The sequence below is a fragment of the Camarhynchus parvulus genome, chromosome 15 (genome assembly GCF_901933205.1).
Source record: "Camarhynchus parvulus chromosome 15, STF_HiC, whole genome shotgun sequence".
Taxonomy (NCBI): Eukaryota; Metazoa; Chordata; class Aves; order Passeriformes; family Thraupidae; genus Camarhynchus; species Camarhynchus parvulus.
This window is the reverse complement of record NC_044585.1, coordinates 11,835,030-11,853,912: the sequence shown is the minus strand read 5'-3', so window position 1 is coordinate 11,853,912 and position 18,883 is coordinate 11,835,030. Positions and strand designations below refer to the sequence as shown.

The 18,883-nt window shown below is 46.1% G+C and overlaps 3 protein-coding genes across 5 annotated transcripts; 1 reads left to right on the top strand and 2 right to left on the bottom strand.

The window, feature by feature from the left end:
- Nucleotides 1–5: 5 nt before the first annotated feature.
- On the top strand, nucleotides 6–3,470 carry EIF2B1 (eukaryotic translation initiation factor 2B subunit alpha). 2 transcript variants are annotated; one of them, XM_030958924.1, is made up of 9 exons: nucleotides 6–72; nucleotides 168–269; nucleotides 355–491; nucleotides 571–687; nucleotides 789–901; nucleotides 1,528–1,596; nucleotides 2,267–2,342; nucleotides 2,536–2,661; nucleotides 3,074–3,470. In XM_030958924.1, the coding sequence occupies exons 1-9, from the start codon at nucleotides 60–62 to the stop codon at nucleotides 3,227–3,229; spliced, it is 909 nt and encodes a 302-aa protein (XP_030814784.1). In that variant the 5' UTR covers nucleotides 6–59; the 3' UTR covers nucleotides 3,230–3,470. The 2 variants fall into 2 exon arrangements, with proteins under 2 accessions (XP_030814784.1, XP_030814785.1); XM_030958925.1 differs by having other exon boundaries at nucleotides 50–100; nucleotides 3,074–3,466.
- Nucleotides 3,471–3,689: 219 nt separating this feature from the next.
- Nucleotides 3,690–11,159, bottom strand: DDX55 (DEAD-box helicase 55). Its single transcript, XM_030958920.1, has 14 exons — nucleotides 11,021–11,159; nucleotides 10,723–10,773; nucleotides 10,549–10,635; nucleotides 9,893–9,984; nucleotides 9,737–9,799; nucleotides 8,990–9,139; nucleotides 8,299–8,488; nucleotides 8,078–8,160; nucleotides 7,568–7,699; nucleotides 6,569–6,661; nucleotides 5,826–5,940; nucleotides 4,982–5,150; nucleotides 4,338–4,630; nucleotides 3,690–3,923 (listed from the first exon to the last, which is right to left on the bottom strand). Exons 1-14 carry the CDS (start codon nucleotides 11,126–11,128, stop codon nucleotides 3,759–3,761), a joined length of 1,791 nt encoding a protein of 596 aa, XP_030814780.1. The 5' UTR covers nucleotides 11,129–11,159; the 3' UTR covers nucleotides 3,690–3,758.
- Nucleotides 11,160–11,744: 585 nt separating this feature from the next.
- On the bottom strand, nucleotides 11,745–18,260 carry TMED2 (transmembrane p24 trafficking protein 2). Of its 2 annotated transcripts, XM_030959024.1 has the most exons (5): nucleotides 18,033–18,238; nucleotides 16,717–16,909; nucleotides 16,313–16,333; nucleotides 14,326–14,433; nucleotides 11,745–13,225 (listed from the first exon to the last, which is right to left on the bottom strand). In XM_030959024.1, the coding sequence occupies exons 1-5, from the start codon at nucleotides 18,210–18,212 to the stop codon at nucleotides 13,101–13,103; spliced, it is 627 nt and encodes a 208-aa protein (XP_030814884.1). In that variant the 5' UTR covers nucleotides 18,213–18,238; the 3' UTR covers nucleotides 11,745–13,100. The 2 variants fall into 2 exon arrangements, with proteins under 2 accessions (XP_030814884.1, XP_030814885.1); XM_030959025.1 differs by lacking the exon at nucleotides 16,313–16,333 and having other exon boundaries at nucleotides 12,965–13,225; nucleotides 18,033–18,260.
- Nucleotides 18,261–18,883: the final 623 nt, after the last annotated feature.

Sequence of the window (18,883 nt, the reverse complement as noted above, 5' to 3'; positions counted from 1 at the left end):
ACGCCCCGGCCGGGCCTCCCCACGCCCCGGCGCGGCGGGCGGAGCGCAGCGGAGCGGCGATGAGCACGGACGGTAACGGGGGCGGCGATGGGCACGGACGGTAACGGGGGCGCGGGGCAGCCCCGGGAGCCGCCGGGCCGGGCCTGACGCTTCCTGTTGCCTTTCAGACTTGATCGAGACGTTCAGGGCACAGCTGAGGGACGACCCCGATGTCGCCTCGGCCGTGGCCGCCATCCGAGCGCTGCTGGGATTCCTCAAGCAGGACCGAGGTGGGCCCGGGTGCCCCCGGCGGGGCGCGGAGCCCCGGCTGTCCCCCGGGCGAGCCCCTGACCACGCGTCTCTGCCTCCCCTCAGGAGAGACCATCCAGGGCCTGCGGAACAGCCTGCGGGACGCCATCGACACCCTGTCGCGGGTGGACTCCTCGGTGGCCGTGTCCTCCGGCGGGGAGCTCTTCCTGCGCTTCATCAGCCTCACCTCGCTGGAGTACTCGGTAAGCGCCGCCCGCCCGGCCCCGCTGCGGCGGCTGTGGGAGCCTGCGGCCGCTCAGCCCGCATCCCGCTCTTTGCCAGGACTACTCCAAGTGCAAAGAAATCATGATCGAGCGCGGGGAGATCTTCCTGACCAAAGTGTCTCTGTCGAGGAATAAAATCGCCAAGCTGTGTCACCCTTTCATCAGAGACGGTGCTGTGAGTAGGCCGGGGCAGGGGCGCTGCTGTTCGGTTCTGCTGTTGCGGGCAGGGAGGGAGGAAAAGGAGGGGAGTAATGTGCGAATTTTTTGTCCTGGCAGCGAATACTGACACATGCCTACTCCAGGGTGGTCCTAAGGGTATTGGAAGCAGCCGTGGAGGCCAAGAAGCGATTCAGTGTTTATGTTACTGAGTCACAGCCAGATGAAGCAGGGCGAGTATTCATTAATTTGGGGTTTATCTTGGTTAACAGGGTAAGTTACAGCTACCATCCAAGTTGTCCTGCCCTAAGAAAAGCTGCTAGGCTTGGTTGGGGCATTTTAAATGGCAAGTGTCACTCATACCACATTATTCTGGACAAGTGAAAAAAAAATCTAAAAAATACTGGTAATTAACTTTCCGTACTTGATATCCAAATTAGTGTTATCTGCGTTTTCCTCAAAGGTTGACAGACTTTTGGTCAGTGCCAGGAAACCTACTTTTCCCTTGGGAGATGGGATACAACTGCTTTTATAATTGTTTCTTTAAAAAGTAGGCTAAAATAATCAGTATTATGCTAATCATAGTAAAGTAAAATATACAGTTAACAATGTCATTTAAAGATGCCAAATAATTCCTTCAGAGCAGGTATTGTTGTGTAAGTGAAGGAGTTAACCCTGCACACTGGGTGATGTCACTAACAAAACATAACAATTCCTTCCATTTCTATACAATAACTCATTTTCTGTTCTGCCAGCAGGGGAATGGGGGCAGGCACAGGCTTCAGTCTTTCAGACAATATCTTCCTATTATTGTCTTTAAAAAAAATAATTGTTAAGGTCCAAACATTTTCTTTAATAGGCAAAAAATGGCAAAAGCCCTGAGGAAGCTGAACATTCCCGTGACCGTGATTCTGGATGCTGCAGTTGGGTGAGCCTGATCATAAATTTTGGTATTTTTCATCACAATTTCATTTTGACAGCAAAACAAAATAAACTTAGATGTAAGCAGCTTGTTGAAACCCCAGAGATATTACTTAGTTTGTCAAAGTCATCCAACAGGCCAAACAAGTTACAGCTTTAGGTGCACAATTAGAATGTGTCAGCTACAACACAAGCATTTGATTTTGCATGTTGGAATGAAAGAAAGAACCAGACCTAAGAACTTGTACAGATCTGTCAAAAAGAACTGAGGTGCTAAACAAAGAAGCCACATTTTTTCCTAATTTGCATAAGTGTAATCATTTTGTGGTTTCTTAAGGTGTTTGCTAAATTAGCACTGCTTAGTACAAGCCCAATACATGAGAAAAGAAACAACTACAATAAAGCTGCACATTCCTAGTTAGAGTTCAGCTTCTTCCAGCTTTTACACAATTGCCAGGGTCAGCTATGGCTGGGGAAGAAAAGGCTACTTAATATTCCTGCAGGGAAGGAGATGAAATCTCACTCCAAGGATGTGTAGCAGCATGTGGACTTAAGGAGGTAGATGGAACTAGTGCAGAAAATGGAAAGATTGTTTGAATTACTCATTTCTGTGCTGTTCAGCAAGTCATTTGTCCTATTACCCAGTAATGCTTGGATTTTTTCTCCCCATTTAACAGCTACATTATGGAGAAAGTGGACCTGGTGTTAGTTGGTGCTGAAGGTGTAGTTGAAAGTGGAGGCATTATCAACAAGGTAATGTGAGTTTCTTACATCATTCTGTACACTCTGGACTTTTAAAGTTTGGTTTCTCTGAAGCATTTAAAGCTTTTTGAAAAGGCTCTTCCATTTGGATTTATCCAGTAAATGTCTGTTAATTGTTGGAAACTGGGCAGTATTTTCAGGCAGGCACTGAGTCTGCAATGTTGTTTTCCATCTGTCTCCACAGATTGGCACCAATCAAATTGCTGTGTGTGCCAAAGCCCAGAATAAGCCATTTTATGTGGTAGCAGAAAGTTTCAAGTTTGTCAGACTCTTCCCTCTCAATCAGCAGGACGTCCCTGACAGGTTTAAGGTGAGAGAAACTCAACTTCCATCTATTTCACTGATGTGCCTGTGAAAAATTGTCTCCTAAGCATCTCTGATTATCTGGATCTCTCTGCTGTGGTATATTTTGGGGTTGCTCCATGGCAGAGGCACCAAACAGCCATAATTTGTCCTGATACTGATACTCTGTTCCTAAAGCAGTTCCTTTAGGGCACAGGAGCAGCTGAGGGTAAGAAACAGTTAAACCAACAAACTCCAGAACTACAATTTCTACTTTTTACACAAGATAAAAGAGCTGAGGCCATGGTGGCTCCAGTCTGTGCACTTGACTTCCTTCAGTTTTACCACAAACATCTGCTTGAGGCTGTAGCACTGCTCTTGCCCAAAAGAGGATTTAACTCGCAGTTGTGCAGTAACTCATGGTCTCTGTTTCCTTCTAGTACAAAGCAGACACTCTGAAAACAAGTCAGAACCTAAAAGAGGAGCACCCCTGGATTGACTACACCTCCCCATCACTGATCACTCTGCTCTTCACAGACCTCGGTGTGCTGACTCCTTCAGCTGTCAGTGATGAACTCATTAAACTTTACCTGTAACTCAGAGACTCCTGCACAGGATGTGTCATCTCCAGTGACTGCCAGGGTTCTAAGAACTTGGAGGATGATACATGAACATGGCAAGGAAATGCCATTAGAAGGATTAACATAATTATGGACCACTGTTGAAAAAATTTCCAGAGTTATGACAGCTCCTAAAGGCCACAACTAAATTATTTTAAAGAGGGATGGATTATTTTGATACTTTAAAATAAAATCCCTTATGGTGTATCCAGACTCACTCTGAGGTTTGCTGTTACTGATCTGTGGTATGTACTTGAAAAAACCAAAATGAAAACATGCCCAAGGCTGCTGATGGAAACTGCAGCTCCTGCCACACCAGTGGTGCTTTTAGCTTTGTTCTCAACAACTGCAGGCTCTGTGTCCTTAGGGATGCCAGGTCTCTGTGAAGAAATTAGATCAGCTTTGTTCTCTTTTTAGAGCAGTATTTTGTTCTCTATTTTTTATAGAAATCCAGTTTTATTGAAATAAGCAGTGTTTTAATGTAAAAATGTGGTTAGAGTGACTGTCAGCCTTCAGAATCTATGTCCTCAACAGTTTCTGCTTTGAGCCTGTGGTTGCCTGTTAGTTTCTTCTCAAACTCTTCTTCACTAATTTTCCCCTTTTTTAGTCTTTTCAAGAGTCTTGTGTCATTCAGCAGCTCTTCCATATCCTCATCTTCAATATCAGAGCCCTGTTGGAAGTTGAAAACAACAAATTAAACACAACACCAAAAGGTTTTCATTGTACACAGTTGAACACAAGAGAAGATTACAAGTCAGAGTTTGCCAGAAATATCCAAGCAGGAAGTAATATTCAGTTCCTACCCAGGACACTGTTAACTCTCAGCTACATTTGCTGAAAATTGACAAAAGCACCCTCAGGCCATAATTCTGCACCTCTGAGAAATAAAAATCCTATTACTGACCAGCATCAGTGCTGAGAAGTTGTTTTAGTGTTTGGCTTTTAAAAGCTCTATCATTTTTTAAGCTTTGCTTGTCCAAGTCCTAAAATGTTATTTCACAGCCATCAGTTCCACCAGACTAAAATCCCAGGCTCTGCCATTGGCACAGAAATCACTTCAGTTTAAGGGATGGACACAAGTTACCTCTTCACGCCTCCTTTTAGCTGTTACTTTCTTCTTCTTCTCCCTCTTGGCTTTCTGCTTTGACCATGCTTTGTTCTTTACAAATTTCTTTTTCCCTTGATTTTCCTCTCTTTCTTTTTTTAGTTCTTCTAATTTCTTTTGTCTCTGCTTTTCTCTGTTTTTATCCTTAAATGAAATGGAGTCTGTATTGACAGTGACTGGAGTAAAGTCTGGAAAACATTTTCCTCTTAGTTCAGGCATCTTTGGCATTTTTAATAATGCAAAACCTCTGGCAAGACTGGCAAAATCCAGATCTGTTGAAATAAAGATCATAAAGTAAGTTTCTGCTGGATAAAAAGTTAAATTTAACTGAAAGGAAAACAAAAGTCTACATTATTTTAGAGTATTGTTTGTACTCTATCCCTTAATCCTGGCAGCAATACTAAGTCACTTTTATTTCTGCTTTTATCAGTTTGGTCAAGCTCCATATTGAAATGTTTTCTCTTGAAACAAGATGCTTGAAAAAAATAGGAGTTTAGTCAAAATCTGATGGTGCAGGAAGGGAATGTGAGATCAAAATCAGAAGCTGAAGCTTTTGGACAACACCACTATGCTTTTGTTGTCTGAGAAAAGCAGTGAGAGGCCCCAGCCCTGCTGGGAATTACCTTTGATCCGGAAGATCAGGTTACACTCGTGTTTGGCATAAGCCTGGACATAAGATACAAAGGCTTTCATCCCTTTCTCAAACACTGCCCTGTCAGCCAGGGCCATGGACTTCAGCTTGGGAAGAAGATCCAGCACATTTGTCTGTGGTTTCATTTCCTGCATGGGACACTGGCAACCAGAAAATAAACAACAAAATCAAAAGTTCAACCAAATGATGTGGAATGCACTGTGAAACCTCAAACTCACCCTTACCCAGTTAATCCTCAGTCAGCTTTGAGCCCCTCTCCCTTTGGGCACTCCAACACACGAGTGTTGAGTGTTGCTGACCATCAGCCCCACACAGCAGCTCCTGGCCCTGCAGCTCCACAGAGGCAACATCTTCATCTCCTGCTTCATCAAGCTCTGCTCTCACTAGGAGGTCTCCAGAGAACTCACACAATGAATCCCTCACAGGCAGGAGCAGGCATGGCAGACTGCAGGAGTTGTAAGTAAAGAGCAGAGAGGCTGCAGGGTGTGAGCTGCTGCTGGCAGGGCTGGGGCAGGACCTTAAGCCAGCACTGCCCCCCTGCAAATGCTCAATTTACACCCCCAGGAACAAAGGGCCTTTCCTTACTCTTTGCATGTTCCTCTTACAAACCCAGTGGCTAACACTGGAGCTGTATTTCATGTTCCAGCTGTATTTGGTGATTAATAAGCAGCTCTTGTCTTTTAATTCTGCACCTCTGCTAAAACATTACCCACATGTATGACCCCAAGTTCTACAAATTCAGATTTCAAAGCTCCTATCAGTAAGTCTGTGCCCTTGCTCTTTCCTGCTTTGGAGTAGAATAAAACCCTACTCACCTTTTGGTTGATTGAGAGGAAGTTAATGTAGGATTCTTCCATGGGAAGCAGAAACACCAGAGCGCTGCCCACGTTGCCGATCCGCGCCGTGCGACCGCAGCGATGCACGAAGGCACTGAAAGAGCCCAGCAGAGAGCTCAGCTGGCTTTGGAAGCACTGGGCAGCAAAAGGGCAAATCTTGTGGGATGGAAAACACTAAACTAAACCAACAGGAATGAGCAAAGTGTAACACAAGAGGCATGTGGCAATCCCACTCAATTGTTAGGCTAAAGCAAGGGGCATCTGCTTTGGGAGTGAAATTCAAGCAAGTTGTAGGAAGAATTATGACAGCAAAAGTTAAAATCTATGGAAAAGCTCCTTTCCTGTGAGCTTTCAATGTACCATTCCTTGAAGAGCTCAGTCCCTGCTCTCATCTCTGTTCTTCACCCCAGTGTCACCTCTCACTCTCTCTGATATTCTCACACAAAGCCCTACCCCAGAGCCACCTCTGCACAGAGATGTGACAATCACCCCCTGACTGACACCTGCACACCACAGAGTCACTGCAATTCAGCAGTGACAACAAAACCTGCACTGTTTCAGCCTCCCTTGCTCCTGCATTATTTTGTGTGTTCTCTCAGATTAACCTCCAGGAAATTATTAGATGTGTTTTATGCAGGTTTTTGTTCCTAACTCAGACCTGAACAGCACGGAAAGAAAAGACCACACAGAAAGGAAAAGGATCTCAGGATGTGAAGTTGTACCTGGCACTGCTGGGTGGGTCATACTGCAACACCCAGTGCACTTCTGGAATGTCAATGCCACGGGCCATCACATCTGTGCACACCAAAATGCCCCTAGGAAGAAGGAAAAGTGTATTTTCATTAACCTGTCATTTGAGAAGAGCCAGCCTCCTCACAGCTGTGTGTTCTGCACCTTCACTGGAGAGTGAGGAACAAAACACTAAAACATTTGGGGTTTTTTAAGAGACAAAATATAAGGTAATTGCAGCTTTCACCAACTACAATTCTACATAACATTTTGAAAATTATTGTGATTTATGTTACATTTCTAAGACAAATCAATTCCTCATTAAAAATTCAAATTTTAAACCAGCACTGCATCCACCTCAGCTGAATGTACTATAATAAATGTTTAAATAAAAGACTTAAGACTTGAGTGACAATTTTAGCAAAACTGACATGCTGTTCTTTTCAACAACTGTTCTTACAATCTGCTGGTAATTCTTTTTCTCACAATATAAAAAGCTAAAACTCAGGTTCCATGCAATAACAAAAATGACAGTTGATGAGGCAAGAGTTTCTTAACAGCATCCTGCAAAGCTGCCAAAGAACATTTCCCTGTGGGCAGGTTACTGCAGCGTTGCCATGTTCTTGCTCACATGCTAACAAAGTAACATCCTGGTTCCCACTCTGGTTAATAATCAGGAAAAGCTTATTTTTGCTACCAGTTTGTTTAAACATCAGGGCTAATGTGTGATTGTAGCAATTGACAGTGCAGTGTGCTCACCTCCTGTGCTGCCACATGGATTATCTGAAGTAGGGTGCAGATGCTCCAGTCCCATTCTCCCTTTGTTTGTGGTCACCCTTTGTGATATTATCAACATCACAATCTGTGATATCATCAATACACTCAGAACCAGCCTGGAGCATCCTTCACCTGAGCCATCCTTCCACACCAGGCAGCAGCAGAACAGTCAGACACAACCACCTCCCCCTGTTCAGCCATTCCCACGTTCTCACCCCGGGAGCTTCCGAAACTCCGTGAAAATCTTGTTTCGTTTGTGCTTCATCTTCCCGTGGATGCTCATTATTTTCACCTGCTTAATTAAGGATTCCAGAGCCTTCCCATAATATTCCACACAGGCACATGTGCTGTAGTGATAAAGACAGGCATAAAGCAAAAGGTTATGCTGCATTTTTAATCAGGTTTAGACAGTCAAGCTAGAGTTTCCCAAGCCCTTTCAAAAATTTACACTTTTTTATTTAAAACATGCACATAATTTTTATAATTAACATATTATCATCTATAATGTCTTACTTTAAAAATGCATAAAATTTATGTTTTGCTAAATAACACAATCCTGACATGAAGCAATGATTAATCTCTTTTTAGGCACTATATTCTAAAAAACAGCTCTCAAAATTAATCACTTTGAAAATAGTTGTGTCCTTTGCAACAAAGGGCAGAGTTTTGGAATTTGAGTAATTAAAAACCAAACTGCTCTCACAATGAAACACAAACAGAATTACCTGAAAAAGACCAAATGCTTTTCCTGTTTGTGCTGCCGAAGAAAATGCACCAACTGGTTAAACTTCTCATCTGCCTTGCAGATCTAAAAATTGCAAAAGAAAAACATAAGAAAATGGACTTTGGCTCTCCTGTTACTGTGATCCTAAGACTTAAAATCTTATTGACAGGACCAGGAAGAAAGAGTGGGGTCAGGGAGCTCAGTCAGAGCCCAGGCTCACACCATGTAGTAGTTCTCCAGGCGAGTTGGGGTTTTCTGGGTGTTGCTGGCTGCCACCCCCTTCTCCTTGACCGAGATGCGCACGGGGTTCCGCAGCCCTGCCCTCACCAGGTTCTCCAGCTCCTGGGTCTGGGTGGCTGAGAACAGACCTGTCCTCCTCTGCTTGGGCAGAAAGTCCAGAATGGCATTCAGGCTGCAAGGAAGCACAGGGAAAATGGAACTGTCCCAAGGCTTCCCTCAGGAAGAGCTTCAATCACTGGAAAGGAGTTTAGGCTTTGTTATCACATGTCAAAGTGCTATTGAAATAATTACCTTAACTGTGAGAGAAGAGAGGTAAGCTCTCACCTCTCTTTCTCTCAGAAAGACAGAGAAAAGAGAGATCAAAGCTTATTGGTTAAAGTGTTTTAAGCCATTCTGGAGTGTGAATAATGATACTTATTAATAGAGATATGCTAACATACATCTCAACAAAGGAAAGTCAATATTTATTGAGGCCCCACGTTTCCTGATTCTCTTCCCCCTTAGCAAGTGCTTTGTGTAGTTACAGAGCAAAGATGAAAGAACAAATTCAGAAATTTCAAAAAACAGAACAAATTAACTTTGGAGGCCACTGCAGGCCACGCTCATTCACATCCATCACACATCAACTCATTTAAAACTGCAGAAGAACCACAAGAATTAATTATTTCAATACCTGGCTTCAAAGCCCATATCTAGGAGTCTGTCTGCTTCATCCAACACCAGCACATCCAGAGCCTTGACACAGCTGGCCAGGTCCAGCCCCTCTGCCTTTCTCCTGAACAGATCCTCCAGGCGGCCCGGGGTGGCCACGATGATGTTCCCCCTGTTGGTGCACACACCCAGAAAAATTCCCTCACCCAGGGGCAGCAACCTGGGAGAACTCCTGACATTGCTCCCACAGCACAGCCCTGCCCTGCACTCTTCAGTCAAACAATTCATTTTGTCACTTTTAACTGCACCCATGTCTCAGTGGTGTGGGGGAACGCCCAGGTGAAAGCACATCCCTGTGGCAGCAAAAGTTTAGAAAATAAACAGCAAGCATGGAAAGCAGCTATCACTGCAGGAATATCTGGTGCCTCCATGCAAAATCCAGGGGCAAACAGGACTCACTCCTTCAAAACTCCATCATCGACATCAGCACCAAACAATTCCAGCAAATTAATGAGCAGGGAGAAGTGAAATATTCACTGAAGGCATTTTCAGCTCTGTTCCTCACCCAGGCAGCAGATAAATGGTGCTGATGTCACATAAGGGCTGCACCTCACTCCAGGAACAGACCCCACAATCTCCCAGCTCACCCCAAAAGATTCTGGCAGCAGCACCCCCCTCCAGCAGCAGCAGGAGCACAGCTCTGGGCTGAGAACCCTGACAAGGAGAAAACCACAGCTCTGAGACAATGACAAACACACACACAACTCACCCCTGCTCCTTGAACTTCTCAACATCTTCCATGGGGTTCCTCCCTCCAATGAGAAGAATCTGACTGAAAGAGTGAAACAGAAAGATTTGGGTCACCTGGAAGTTTTGCTGGGTGACAGAAGGAAGGGTGGTCATGGAAATGTTGAAGTTCACCCACCTGAACATGGGGAAGTGTTTTGTGAAATGTGACAGCACCTCATCAATCTGGATGGCCAACTCCCTGGTTGGGGTGATAATGATAGCTCCAACCTGAAAAACAGGAATTTGTGGGGAGAAAAAATAGAAAGATTTGGGCAGAATCCTCCCTTTCAAAGTATGTGAATATGAACCATAATTTTTGAGCCTGGTTTCAGACAAAACATTTCCAGAGAAATACAATAAAATATAACAAACATCCAAAAATGCCTATGAAAGCCTTTGTATCAATGTGTAAAATGTCCCTGCTGTTACAGCAGCATCTAACAATGACATTTAACAGCAAATGACACTGAAGATCTCTGCACACTGAAATGTATTCAAGGTCAATGGATGCTAAAGAGCATTCAAATCTCACTTGCAGAGTATCAGTGTATTCCATATTTTGGGACATTTCTCTCACAGCTCAGATCCCTGTTCTGTTCATGAGAGAAAAAGCTGTACCTCAGTGCAATGAGAGCACCCCAATTTTATTTCCAGGTTTTAAACAGTTTATTGTTGCTGAGCACACAGTCATTCTGGGTGCAGGCAATTTTCCTTATGGATATTTTCTTGAAATTCTCAAATCTTATTAGCACATCACAAACATAAACTCAGTACTGAATATTTTAATCTCACCTGCATTTTCTTTAATTTTTCTTCCCGTCTGAGAAGAATTTCCAGGATGGGAATCACAAACGCCAAGGTTTTCCCACTGCCTGTGACCTGTGAGAGTGGGAACGGCATCAGCCCTCCCTCAGCTCCAGAGACAAAGCTGGAAAACAAGGAGCTGCAGGAAGGGAAAGCACTCACCGCTTCTGCAGCCACATCTTTGTTACTCATGAACAGCGGGATGGTCGCAGACTGAAAAAAGAGAAGCACCACATGAGCAGGAGAAGCGCAGGTAAATCTCACAGAGGTGAAAACTCCTCCGACACATCAGAGCTCGCTGTGAACATCACCCAGGCAGCGCCGGTGGGAGAGTCACGGAGGCGGCTCCAGGACGCGGTGATTGCTGAGACAGCCGCGGCCCCGGCGCCGCTGACACCGCCCGCGCCCTCCTTCCTCAGCCCGGCCTCCCCTTCCCCGGCCGTGCCGCGGGGCCCCGCACCTGCACCGGGGTCATTTGGTGGAAGCGGAGCTCGCGCAGCGCCCGCAGCACGCCCGGGCTCAGCGGCACCGGCAGCGAGCTCCAGGCGCCCTCAGTCACCGCCTCCATCTTGGCCGCCGGTGTCACCGCCCCGCCGCTCCCCCGCACCGGGGCCGCCGCGGCGGCGCTCGCCGGAAACACAACCGCCGCACCTCCCGTTCCGCCGCACATCAGTTCCGGCGCGCCCCACCTCCGCGTTGAAAAACAAACTTCGGATTTAACCAAAAATTCCCATTTTTATGACGAGCTGCCTATCGCAGTGAGTACTTCTGAGGGTATTACAGCAGTGCTGTGCCACCCCAGTACCCCAACCATAAAATGTAGTTTCAGAGTTACCTGATATTTATTCTCCCTGCCCCCAAAGCTGGATGGACTCTGGATAAATTCCTGGTATTTTAAGAAAGGAGGGAATCACAGGATGGAGAAAACTCTGGAGTTAGGCAGTCTGAGCGCCCTACCAAGGCGGGGTCACCTTGAGCAGGAGACGCAGAACACACCAGGTGGGTTTGGAATGGCTGCACAGAGGGAGAATCCACAGCCTCCCCGGGCAGTTCCACTGCTCTTATCATTGGAATTTCTTGTGGTTCAGTTTATGGCCATTACTAAAGAAATCATTTATAAAAACCCCTTTGTGGTAATTTGTACTTCCTTAAGGTATTAAAGAAAAAAAAAACCACAAAGCTGCTTTTTATTTTTTTAAAGAATTTGTTTATTTATCGAACCTGGGTCATATTTAGATTCACGAGCAATTTTTAAATGTACATCTTAGAATTCAATTTTCAGTGTTTTACACAAAAATATTGGCACACAACAGTTGCAATAAGGTGTAACAGCCACCTCTCTGAAGAACTGCTGCAAGTGTTTGCCCGAGGTTGAAAAAACTTTACCTGGAACATGAAAACCTGTAACAAATTTTAAATTAATTGTACAAAACTGTTGTGTGTTACTTGTAGAGGATCCCCCCTGGAAAAGACCCCACCCCACCCCCAAAAATGATTACAACTAATATACATCAGTCACAACATAATCCTGGCTCAGCACCCACATCAGACGCTTCTTAAATTTTTAAACCAATCATCAGAGAACCGAGGAAAGGAACTTTATACAAAAACAAATCTACATGTGCCTGAAAAAAGAAAACACACCAGTATTTAGCATTATGCTAATTCTGATCAGATCATGGCAGAGTTTGCCACTGCACTTAAATACAAGGGCTGCATAGCGTGGATTGAACCCCCAGGATCCAGAACCCTCTGGCCTCAGGAACCCAGATTTCCTGAACATTCTGCCCTGGGCACTGGGCAAACAGTCTGAGCTTTGGACCTGCAAAAGCCAAAGGGTTCACCAGTGTTTGCCAAGACACTGCACACAATTGGCTTCCAAATAAAACCTCTGAGAGACTAAAAACCGTGTAAGGAACATTTGGTGATGAGCAGAGAACAAAAAAAACCATTTTTCATATCAACTATTTAATTAAAAAGAACTTTGGGAAGAAGTTGGTATCATTAAGACAGTTGCTGATGATTATCTTTTAAATAGCAACTAGGTATGAATTTATGAATTTTAAGCTTTTCCTTGGCAGTTTCTGTGAGTGGAGAAGGGATTATTTCAGTTGGTAACACCTACTGCAGGGTTAAGGGTGTCAGGATGCAAACAGTCACCTTAGGGCCTTGTACCGTTTCCCTGGGCAGAAGTGCAAGTGCTTCTGCAAACAGGGAAAAAAGTTAGAAAAGACAGAACAGCTTGTTACTAGAGTGAGTTACAGAGTTTGCAGCTTGCCTGGACCTTGCTTAGCACACAGACTGGGCAGATCCCAGTGGAACAAAATGATGCCAATAAAGTGACAAGATTTCAGCACAGCTTTTGCTACAGAAGATATATAAAAACAATTCTTTTTTTTTTTCTTAACTAGGAAGGAACATAAGCAAATAAGTTTTACAGTTCAGTAAAGAGGGTTCAGAAACTAAATGACTTTTTTTTTTTGTTTGTGACCAGGATGTTTGGTAGAGAGTGAACTGAAATCTGAGACCACAGAAGGATCTTACACCACCCTTCGGACTTCAAAAAACCTCTTCAGGTAGTAGATTTGTCCCAGTGTCATGGCAACTAGTACAAGGGCTTCAAAGAATGACCAAAGAACCACTCTGCTGTTTGTGTTGTCATTAACTGTTGGGGAAAAAAATTAAAAAGTGGTTATTAACAAAGCATTTAAACTGAAAACATTCTGCAGTGAAACTGGAGCATTGCACAGGAAGCACTGGGTTGGTGTCAGGTCATCACAGGTGTCTCATCTCACAGAGATGAGATCTGAGGGGGATTTTTCTGAACTGTTTGTTTTTAAACCCACTTTGGACATACACTGCAGCATCTTTCTCTATTCTGCCCACCCTTCTGGCCTCTGAGCTGCCAAACAAAGCCTCCTGCTTCTTCAGAGTCAAGCAGGGAACTGCTGATCTCCCAAGGGTCACCATCTTTGGTTCTAAACATTCAGATTTTTCTTAAATCAGACCATTAGTAACAAATGTCACAAAACTGGAGATATTCATAGCTTCAAATAATTGAGGAGACAGTGCTTTTATGTAATGTTGTGTTTTCACATGAAAAATACTTTCATGGATGAGAATCAAGGGCAAGTAACAGTAGCTCTGCTCTATTTCAAAAGAACTATTTAAAAAGAGACTTTGGCTCAATTATTAAACCACATCCACTTCAAGGGTGAGGTAACAGTTCAACCAAAGTTTGGGAAGCAAATCATAGAATGGTTTGGGTTGGAAGGGAACCTTCAAACTCATCCAGTCTCACCCCTCACCACGAGCAGGGACAGCTTCCTTGGGCACTCCCAGGGATGGAGCAGGCACAGCTTCCCTGGGCACGCTGTGCCAGGGCTGTACCACACTCCCAGGGAGGAAATTTTTCCCCAATATCTGATCTGAACCTCCTCCCCTTCAGTTTAAAACCATCCCATGGTTCACCCTGCCCTTGTATATGAAATAAATAACACCACCACTGGTATCTGCATGAATACACCATCCAAACAACTGCAGAATTTACATCACTCAAGCAAATGTTATTTTGTATAACAACAAGGGGAAGCCAATTTAAAGATGACTGCAAGCAACACCTCCATTCTTTACTCTGTGTCAGGCCCTGCAGGATTTAAATGACTACTTCTGAAGTCAGTTGGAATAGTTTTCATGGAGTGATGTTTAAATGCCCATCTACAAGGTCAGAGCAGAGGGGAAGGCAGTGCTGGGGCTGGCACCTACTTGCTCGATGTATTCTCTCCCGGACCTCCATGTACTCCTGCTCGTGCTTCACTGCTGTCATGGCCACTGCTAACTCGTTAATCATCTCTTCTAGCTTGTTCTGATGAGCTGCAGAGTAATTTCAGAAGCATCAGAAAGTCTGTTAATGACTGGAGAAAACGATTTCAATGAATTTACGAGCAGTTCAAGGTAATTTCCTGCTGCAGAAGGTCTGGCAGTACAGCTGAACACTTCCTACCCTTACAGCCAAGCTCAGTTTCTGTAGCACTTTCCCTGACGTGTCTCTGTGGTGTTTAACAAGTGGGAGAACATTTCTCCACATCCAAACAGGAGGAGACACAATTCAGACTCAGCAGAGACCCCACATTTCCAGTGTGCACATACTTTTCCAGGAGAACAGAATGGAAGAATGCATGAGATCAATACCCCACACTAAAATCTATTTTGCCAATATCATCCAATATATTCCAAGCAAATTAACTTAACATGACAGCTTTTCCTAGTTGTTAAGCTTGCAAAAATAGAATGACTGAGAATTTAGCTCAAGATCATGATGCTGGCAAATCATGAGATCACTTTCTGAAGCAAAAAATCACATCCTGTGATCTTCAAGCTCAGCTGAAACCCAGCATTGAGGGGGCACAATGCCCAGGGGCCCTGGCACAGCCTTCACTTGTGGTGTTGTGAAAGCAGGAGAGGAGTTAAATACCAAACCAGCAGCACAAAACCAGCTTGAGACAGTTCAGCAAATGGAAGGCTCAGAGATCTCAGATTTAGTGGTTTGACTGTCAATCACAGGATCTTTTTAATACATCCACACTCAAAGATCTGTCCATCACAAATTTATATAATTAGGCAAGTCATTTGCAAAGTTTTCTAGCATCAGGTTGAAGTATCATTCCACAGACACACTCTGGGCAATCAGCTCTCTTTAAAAGTCACAAAACCCAACATATTTTCCTTTCAAGGGACAGTTGACTTGGAAGCTACCTTACTACAGTTTTATTTGTAAATCAAGTGTTTCAGATCACACTCTGAAAATAGAGCTATTCAAAACACACACCTTGTGGGGAACAGTCAAAAGAGAGGACCAGAGAATAACACTCATACAAGTCACAATTAAACTCTCAATAGCTGTGCAAACCACACTCACTTTCCTAATACCTAAAATCCCTTATTTTCATGGCAAACTGGTCACTGCAGTTAGTGCAGTTTATTGGTAAGAGAAGAAACTACAGTTGCAGGGACAGTCTAAAACCACTCCAAAAATTCACTTCAGAAAATTGTTTTATTGCACTAATACTCTTTACAACAGATATAGGCAGACTCAATAAAAGATTTAAGTGAGTCTTTAAAAAAAAAATCCGAAGTTAGGAATGTGCTATTTTTTAAGCAACATCAAGCACTCAATCAAGCCCAAGTTATTTAATTGCCAAAATAGAAAACAAGAATTGGCTGACTTTCTAGCTACAGTCATTGATTTATAAATAAACTTTATAACTTGCTATGCAATACATTTCTTTTTTTTTACAGCAAATGACAAGTTTGAGTTTTTCCCCTGACCCATCAGTAATAATTCATAACCTACAAGCAGCTTATTGCCTCCTAAAGCTTTTGATTACTCAACATCCCCTTTAGCAATAGAAAGCAAACCTTGCCAAAACCATCCAGCTTTCTTGGATGTTCAGTGTTTTAGCTCAATTTCACCTAAACTGATTAAATCTGTCAGCCATGAACAACCACCTGAAGGCAAACTGCCATCAGTGCAAGGAGCTGATCCCAAGAGCTGCTCAGGGTATAAACCTGCCACTGGGAGCCTGCAGGTGCTCAGCATTGCTCAGAATCAGACCTTTTGGGTAGTTTATTAAATAAAGACATTCTCATGCTCCAAACCAATGTTACAGAGAAAAAGCCAAGTTAGCTGTTAGTGAATGAACATGTGCCAGAGACAAGATGCTAAGGAGCTTTCAAAAAGCAGTCCACATACCATCCCAGGTATCTCCACCACCTAAAGGAAAGTGTGAGAGATGAACACAGGTACAGGACAAAAGGCTGCAGATAAAACAGTCATTTACACAGCTATGGGAGAAGTTTCCTATTAGCACATTTATCAACTAAGGCTCCACTGGGCTGAGCCTGCTAGGAATCAGAGGATGGCACTGATGAAGGGCTAAAGGATGGAAGCATTAGTGTCTGCAGATGGGACCCTCTGGTGATTTTGCCTCAAACTGTGTAACCAGGCCTAAAAACATCCACTTTAGCTGTGCAAGAGAACAGCTAGTTCCACCTGGAGGAATGGGAATGCTGAGAGCCCTACTCAAGTTCCCAAGTCATGCAGGTAGGGAAGGGCTCCCGAGCTGGAGCTCGGTTCCTTCCAGGACTCTTCCTCACCTTCTGTCTCCATGTCTTGCCCCTTGGGAGCTTCCCCGATATCGATAGTGAACATCACTATCTTGGGAGTCATGGTGGACATCCTGTTGCTAAAGCAAAACTTGTAAGTTCCATCCATGTGGGCAGCAAAGGTGTATTTTCCACTGGACTCTCGGTCGCCTTTATAAATCCCTTTATTATCAGGGCCTGTGATCTGCGTGGGGAAAACAGAGGGTCACAGGTTTGAATTCCAAACACAGAGCTCTCAAATGCACCATCACAGGCACCAACACCATCTGTAATCTGGCTGCTTTGGCACATTTCAATCTTTCCCTCCCACAACTCATTGGAGCAGCTCCCCGCACAGAAATCTCTTCTAAAAAACCCCACAAAGTTCTTGGTAAAGAAAGTCGTGCAAAAGCCTCCCTCCCTGGCCTCCTGTGGTCGAGATAAGCAGTCAAGAGCAAGCAAACCACAAACCCTGGCTCTTTGGCAAACTAACAACTGCAGGAGAAACCTTATCTCTGATGTCTGAAGGAAAACAAAAAGGAAAAAAAGCCATTCTCCAATCGACTTCAGACACACAGTCGGGCATTGTTGCAGTTACCATTTCAAATGGACTGAACACCTGAGTTCTGAGCTCTCAGGGTCACTGGGATCCTGAATTCCCATCCCACCAGGCCACACTGCTGCTGAGCTCCCACAAGGGAAGGGGATCTCAGAGCTGCCAGCCCTGTCCTGTGTCCCAGCCTTGTGTCATTTCCAGCTGCTACAGGACCCCCAGCAACAACTCCCACCTCTGTGACATCCCAAACAAAACCCTCTCTGCTCTCTAACACGATGAAATCAATTCGTACTCAGCATCTCCTGATTCGATACCTATCTGAAGATCAGTATTGGCTCAAAACTCTCCCGATGCCAACCACCCGGATTAAACACACCACGGGGCAGCACGCTGCTCCTCAAGGGGCAGCACCCGATTCCAGAGAGGAACCGCAGCCGCTCCTCCCGCCACACAATTCCCGGAGCGCCGTGGGGCCGGAATCCCCACGGGAACGGGGAACAGCCCGAGCCTCGAGCAGCGGAGCCGGGGCTGACACCGCACGGGCACCGGGCCCGCCCGAGCCGCCCACGCTGAGCCCTGAGCGCTGCCGCCGCACGGAGCCCGGCCCCGCTCGGACCATGCCGAGCCCCGCGGGCGGCTCCGGCCCCGCTCCCCGCTCGCTCCCGAGGGGCCCCGCACACAGCGGGGCCGCAGCGCACGGGCCCGGCCCCGGGACGGCCCCGCTCCCCAAGGTCGGCCCTCGCCGCCGCCGCCGCCGCCGCCGCCGCCGCACCTCCACGTCGATGTCCAGGAAGCCGCCCTCGGCCACCTCGAAGATGAGCCCCATCTTGGTGCCAGACGGCACGCGCTCCAGGAAGCACTCCTCGGCGTGCGCGTCGATGCTGACGAAGTAGGCGGCGGCCGGGGCCGCCAGTGCGGCCACCAGCGCCAGCACCGCCCGCACCGGCGACATGGCGGAGCGACCGGCGGCGGCACCGAGCGGCGCTTCCGGCCCGCGCCGCGCCCCTTCCGGCGCACGGGGCCGCCGCTCATTGGCCGCCGCCGCCCCGCTGCCACGTACGGGCTGCGCTACGGCGGCCGCCGGGAGACAAAGGACAGCGGGACCGCCAAGGCGCTGAGGCAGCGCCCGCGCGACGTGGGAGGCGGGACCCACGCGCGGGAGCAGCCACTGAGCGGGGAGAAAAGGCGGGGCGGTGCCAGCGAGAGCCAATCAGAACGAGGAGCGGGAATGAGGGGGCGTTGCCCGGCAACGGGGCGCGGCGAGCGCGGGAGGCGGGAAACGGCTGCTGAGGGGATGGGGGGGGGGGGGCGGCGGCTCCTGAGGGGTCCCGGCGGCTCCGGGGACAGTGAGGGCAGGCCGGAGCGAGGCAAGGCGGCTGTCACCGCGGCTGTCACCGCTGCCGAGGCTGCTGCTAAAATTGGGAAATCAGAAGTTGCTGCAGAGAGGGAGATGTCTGGGGAGCAGCCAGCGTTTAAGATGTTAATAGCGAAGCCCAGCTTGTGGGCTATTCACGCTTAAGGAAACACAGTCATGGCACTTCCAGTTTCTGCTTCACCCCAGAGTAACTGTTTAAAAACTCATTCCTTGCATGACCATGCTTAACACTAATTTCCAGTTAAACC